Source organism: Malus domestica, chromosome 05 (genome assembly GCF_042453785.1).
Source record: "Malus domestica chromosome 05, GDT2T_hap1".
NCBI lineage: Eukaryota > Viridiplantae > Streptophyta > Magnoliopsida > Rosales > Rosaceae > Malus > Malus domestica.
In genome coordinates this window covers 11,981,040-11,986,771 of record NC_091665.1, presented here as the reverse complement: position 1 = coordinate 11,986,771, position 5,732 = coordinate 11,981,040, and the positions used below count along the sequence as shown (strand labels likewise).

The following is a 5,732-nucleotide window of genomic DNA, read 5'->3' as shown; positions in this document are numbered from 1 at the left end:
CCCTTAATAGAGGCATAAGGTGACAATGTCTTATTGAAGTTTGTTGATGCACAAAATCAACGAGGACTTTGGTACAATAGAAAATGTTAAGTTTGTGACCTTCGCTAGATTGCTCCGGTCACTAGTGTGGATAAGTATGTAAATGAATAGGGACAGGGAAGCAAACACAAGATGTATGTGGTTCACCTAAATTGGCTACGTCCACAGAGTAGAGGAGTTCTCATTAATCGTGAAGGGTTTACACAAGTACATAGGTTCAAGCTCTCTTTTAGTGAGTACTAATGAATAATTTAGTACAAATGACATTAGGAAATATTGTGAGAGAATGATCTCTATTTATAGAAGAGAGTTTCTAGTTTCATTCTGACATTGACATGTTTCGTGTTGTGATTGGATTCTGATGTTGACAAGTGTCGCACTATGATTGGCTTCTGATGTCGACATGTTTCGCGCCGTGATTGGCCTCCTGGTTGGAGGGAAACTCTTCTGGGTCATTGACGGTATGATGGTGATTTTTACCACTTGTAAAACAAAGGGTTAAACCATAGAAAATTCTTGCAAGAGAACAAGTGTTGTAGTATAGAATGGCTCAAGCAAGGTCAATCTCCTCAGGGACTGGTATAAACAATTTATGAGCTTTTGTGTATTTAACTTAGTTAACTCTAAGAACTACACTAATTCAACAAAACTAAATACTACTGTACGTGACTTAAACAAACATGTAAAAAGGGAAATGGCTTATAGAAATAATGAATCAACTAAACAAAACAAGTAAATGAGGAAATTCAAGATAAAATAAATGATTGAAGAAAAATAGATTGACAATATGCTAGAGTTCAACCTTTACCAACAACACTTCTATGAAGCTCTTCCAATTGCTTAAGTAATCGAAAACACATATGCTTTGAAGGTTGGGTTTTCCTTGTGTATGTTTTACTTGTGACATTCAAGTTAAAACGCATACCACTACATGCAATTTATCCATGACATTTGGATTAAATATAAACATGAATGATTCATTAATCTTGATGAAGATCCTTTTGTTAAACCATGTAATCCCTAAGACTATGATATTTACCTTAGGAGAAATTACAATCCTCAATCACAAGAAGCATAACCAATTTTAACGTGACATTCATTCAAAATTGCATCCAATGACTTTTCTAAGCATCCTAATGGTGATCAATCATCAAGACACATAGATAGTTTAATTTAGAGATTGAAAATATCAAAGCAAGCATGTAACAACACTTAAGCAATTGAAAGAGAAATCTATGTAATCATGTTGCGACTCATGGCCTCACTCTAGTAAAAGGAAATTAGTTATACATAATTATTTGAATACATAAGAAATTATCCATGAAGAATCAAAGAAAGAGACAACCCTTTTTTTTACAAGGAAGCTATCTCCTGAGGTCTCTGATCCTCTTGGAGCTGCGGCACCCCTTCTGCTTTCTACTATGTTGCTCCCTGCAACTCTGTCCATTCCCTTCTTCTTCTCTGCCCTCCCCTCTTTTACTCTCTACCGTGTGTTGCCTTAAACAAAAGGCAATGATTTTTCAAAGCACCAAGGCCACAAGTGGAAGGCCATCATTGTTGTCCCCCTTCTTTACCTTATTTTATTAGACAAAGGAATAAACAGCAGTGTGTTCCACTTTCCTCCTCCAAAAGTTTCTGTTTTTCTAATGCTACAAAGGTCAAATGAGTGGGATTGAAAACCCCATTGTCTGCCGAGTGATGATGACAAAGGAAAGCACAAAACAAGTGCCTTTACTTTCTTATTTTTTATTAGCCAAATGGAGTGGGCCGATTTGGCCATAACGTTTAGTAGACCAAAAGTCCTTAGATTTCAATGAATGAGATGTCCTTAGAAAGCTTGAAAGGTCAGCTTCAAAAGCTAAGAAGGAAGTTTCCTCAATTTAGGCTTAATTATGTACTTATCTCTTGTGCAACCTTCAAAGGTCCAAACTGCCTTGTCAGCACGCTGACCTGTCTTCATTCTTAAGCTGGGTACAATTGGCTAGGAATTTTGAGCTGAAAATTTTATATGATCATCTTAGATCTCTTGTGAATCAGCTCCAACTGGAATCACTAAAAAATTCCAAAGTTTGCATACTTTTCCACCAAACTCAATCTTGCTGCTCCTAGAAACACAAAATGGCAAAACTCATAAATACTCAAAACTTCCAACTAAACTAGACAAGAAAAGAAATATAACAAGGGGAAAATATATAGTATAAATATTGATTCATCAAAATACCCCCAAACTTACATTTTTGCTCCTCTTCTAGCAAAACAAAACACAAAATAAAACAAAACTACTCAACTAAGACTTGACTCAACAACTTAGCAGCTAACTTCTCAATTCGATTTCATATATAAGTTCCAACAATGAAATACACTGCCAAGAAGTAAGTAACAAGTGCTCAATACATCATCCAATAGTTAACCAAATTTCCTTCAAACAAAACTTGAAATGTCATGTGTGAGCTAGTCTAATCAATGCAATTCCAAGCTCCCTTAAATCATCATATGCAAACATGTAAGCTTCTCACAAGACATAAGCTCATTCACTCATATGTTTCAGTTAATGTGTTTCACTCAAGTGATCTCATTGTACATGCCGCCATATGCTTGCTTGTCCACCTAACTTGCTATCAATACTTAAGTAATACCTTAGATCAATAGGACTTTATTACGGTTGTAATGGGGCTAAAGGTGATAGGCTAATGAAAGAAAGGATATGGAAATCAAAAATTTTGAGAAAAAACACTTTGGTAGTTTTCCAACACCTCAATATCACACCACCTCAAATTGAAAGCAAAATAATAAAACCTCGAGCACCTGTTACTCCCTAAAGTCAACTTCAAAAGGAAATTTATACTCTGCAGACACATTTTTAACAAATCACCACTCTCCAAAATTTTTTTTTTTTTTGTTTTTTTTTGTTTTTGATAGAAACAAATCTGCAAAGCTATGCATAAATCTGCAACAGCTACATCACCCATCAAATTCACATTTCATTGTAATACACATGCTCCATCCATCTTTCTACATAAATGAAACCCCCAAGAGCACAACCCATGTAATACTTTCTCAAAACAATAAGAAATTGATTTATGTGTATAATCTCAACTCCAATACCGGAGCAAGGTAAAGAGATGTGTCTAACAAAGAAATAGCTTAGTTAAAGGCTCAACGGGCTACTACGGATAAACATAGCATAATGAAAGGAATTTTGAACAATAAGACATAAAAATGGAAGGAAAGAAATACAAAATGAAATAAAGACACATAAAGAAAAGGAAAGAACACACCAATTTGTGTAGGCGAGGAGAGCAGCAGTAAAAATGCATTTTTTTTTCATGGTAGAATTCCAAATCATCCCCAAACTTGTTTCAACACGTCCCATTATGCATAACAAATGTGTGAGTAACCAGTGGGATTAAGAAACTTTGCAAGAAGTTGTGGTAGAGACTGCAAAAACATTACCTGCATAACGAGATCAAAAGTAGGGCTTGAACACACAAAACCAAAAATCTAGGGAAAAAACAGAACAAGAACATTTAAAATTATTCCAAATAAAGATGAAAGATAGAAAGCTTGGGTTGCCTCCCAAGAAGCGCTTTAGTTACTGTCTAGAGCTAGACATTTTGTTGGCAGTTTGATTCAAATAATAGGCTCTTTCAAAGTGATGGAATCCTTAGCAAGATCATATGGAGACTCCTTGTATAACTTCAAGCGATGCCCATTAACTTTGAAGACAAAACCAGTTTGCATGTTTTGGATATCCACAGCCTCATGAAGATAGACCTGTACAACACGATATGGACCATTCCAACGTGATTTGAGCTTTCTTGGGAATAGTTTCAGTCTCGAATTAAAAAGCAAAACTTTTTGACCAGGTTGAAACTCTTTACGAAGGATGTGAGCATAATGAAATTTCTTGGTCTTATCCTTGTAAATCTTTGCATTCTCATAAGCATCATTCCTTATTTCTTCCAGTTCATTCAACTGCAGCTTTTGCTTCTCTCCCGCTGCTTGGTCGTCAAAATTGAGGTGCTTAATAGCCCAATATGCCTTGTGCTCAAGTTCCATAGGTAGATGGCAAGCTTTCACATACACCAAACAAAAAGGAGACATCCCAATTGGTGTCTTATAAGCTGTCCTATATGCCCACAAAGCATCAGTAAGCTTTAAACTCCAATCCTTTCAAGATGAACTGACAGTTTTCTCAAGAATCCTCTTGAGCTCATGATTAGATACTTCAACTTGTCCAGATGTCTATGGATGGTATGGGGTGGCTAGGCGATGGTGAATATGATACTTGGCACAAAGGGAAGCCATGGTGTGGTTTAAGAAATGCGTACCTTCGTAACTGATGATAGCACGAGGTACTCCAAATCGGGGAAAAATAGTATTCTACAAGAAACCTAACACCATAGAACTTTTGCATATTGGAGAAGCTATTACCTCCACCCATTTAGAGACATAATCAACCGCCACCAAGATGTAAAGATTGCCATGTGAAGAAGGGAAAGGTCCCATGAAGGCTATACCCCAAACATCAAATAGTTCAATCTCCAAAATACTTTGTTGGGGTATCTCATTTCTCTGAGAAAGATTTCCAACTCTTTGACACTTATCACAAGCCTGGCAGCATAGGTATGCATCTTTGAATAAAGATGGCCAAAAGAAACCACTCTGTAAGATCTTGGCCGCTGTCCTTCTTGGTCAAAAATGACTACCACATGCATAGTGGTGAGCAAACTTCAAAATGCTTTCTTGTTCTTCTAAGGGTACACACCGACGAATGATTTGATCTTGGCAATGCTTGAAAAGGTATGGCTCATCCTAAAAGTAGTGTTTTACAATGGAGAGGAACTTCTTCCTTTGTTGGTAACTGAACTTTGATGGTATTTCTCCGGATGCCAAATAATTTGCGATGTCAGCATACCATGGTACTTGATGAGTAACCGCTAGAAGTTGCTCGTTTGGAAAGCTCTCTTGCAGGGGCTTTCATTTACTAATCTTAAGAGATGATCCGCCACAACATTCTCACGTCCCTTTTTATCTAGGATCTCCAAATCAAACTCTTGCAAGAGAAGGACCCATCGAATCAATCGTGGTTTGGCCTATTTTTTAGACAATAAGTACTTGAGAGCAGAATGATCATAATACACAATGACTTTAGCACCAATTAAGTACGATCGAAACTTTTCAAGAGCAAATGTCACTGCAAGTAATTCTTTTTCTGTAGTGGCATAATTCAGCTGAGCATCATTCAAAGTGCGGCTGGCATAATATATAACATGGGGGAGCTTGTCACGTCGCTAACCAAGGACAACACCCACAGTGTAATCGGAAGCATCGCACATGAGCTCAAAAGGAAGGGTCTAATCTGGAGCTGTTATAATTGGTGCTGATGTGAAAAGATCCTTCAATTTGTTGAAAGCATCATGACAATCTGCATCAAAATCAAAAGTAGCATCTTTAGCAAGTAAATTACAAAGAGGACGACTAATTTTGGAAAAATCCTTGATGAATCTTCGATAGAAACCTGCATGTCCCAAGAAAGATCTCACACTCTTCACAGAAGTGGGTGGTGGCAGATTGGCTATCATATCAATCTTGGCCTTGTCAACTTCTATTCCTTTGCTTGAAATTAGATGTCCTAGCACAATGCCATGCTTAACCATAAAATGGCATTTCTCCCAATTTAACATAAGATT

General features: G+C 36.9%; 1 protein-coding gene across 1 annotated transcript; it reads right to left on the bottom strand.

Moving 5' to 3' along the window:
• Window positions 1-3,669: 3,669 nt before the first annotated feature.
• On the bottom strand, window positions 3,670-5,023 carry LOC139196059 (uncharacterized). Its single transcript, XM_070821724.1, has 3 exons — window positions 4,958-5,023; window positions 4,474-4,553; window positions 3,670-4,168 (listed from the first exon to the last, which is right to left on the bottom strand). Exons 1-3 carry the CDS (start codon window positions 5,021-5,023, stop codon window positions 3,670-3,672), a joined length of 645 nt encoding a protein of 214 aa, XP_070677825.1.
• Between the last annotated feature and the right edge of the window lie 709 nt (window positions 5,024-5,732).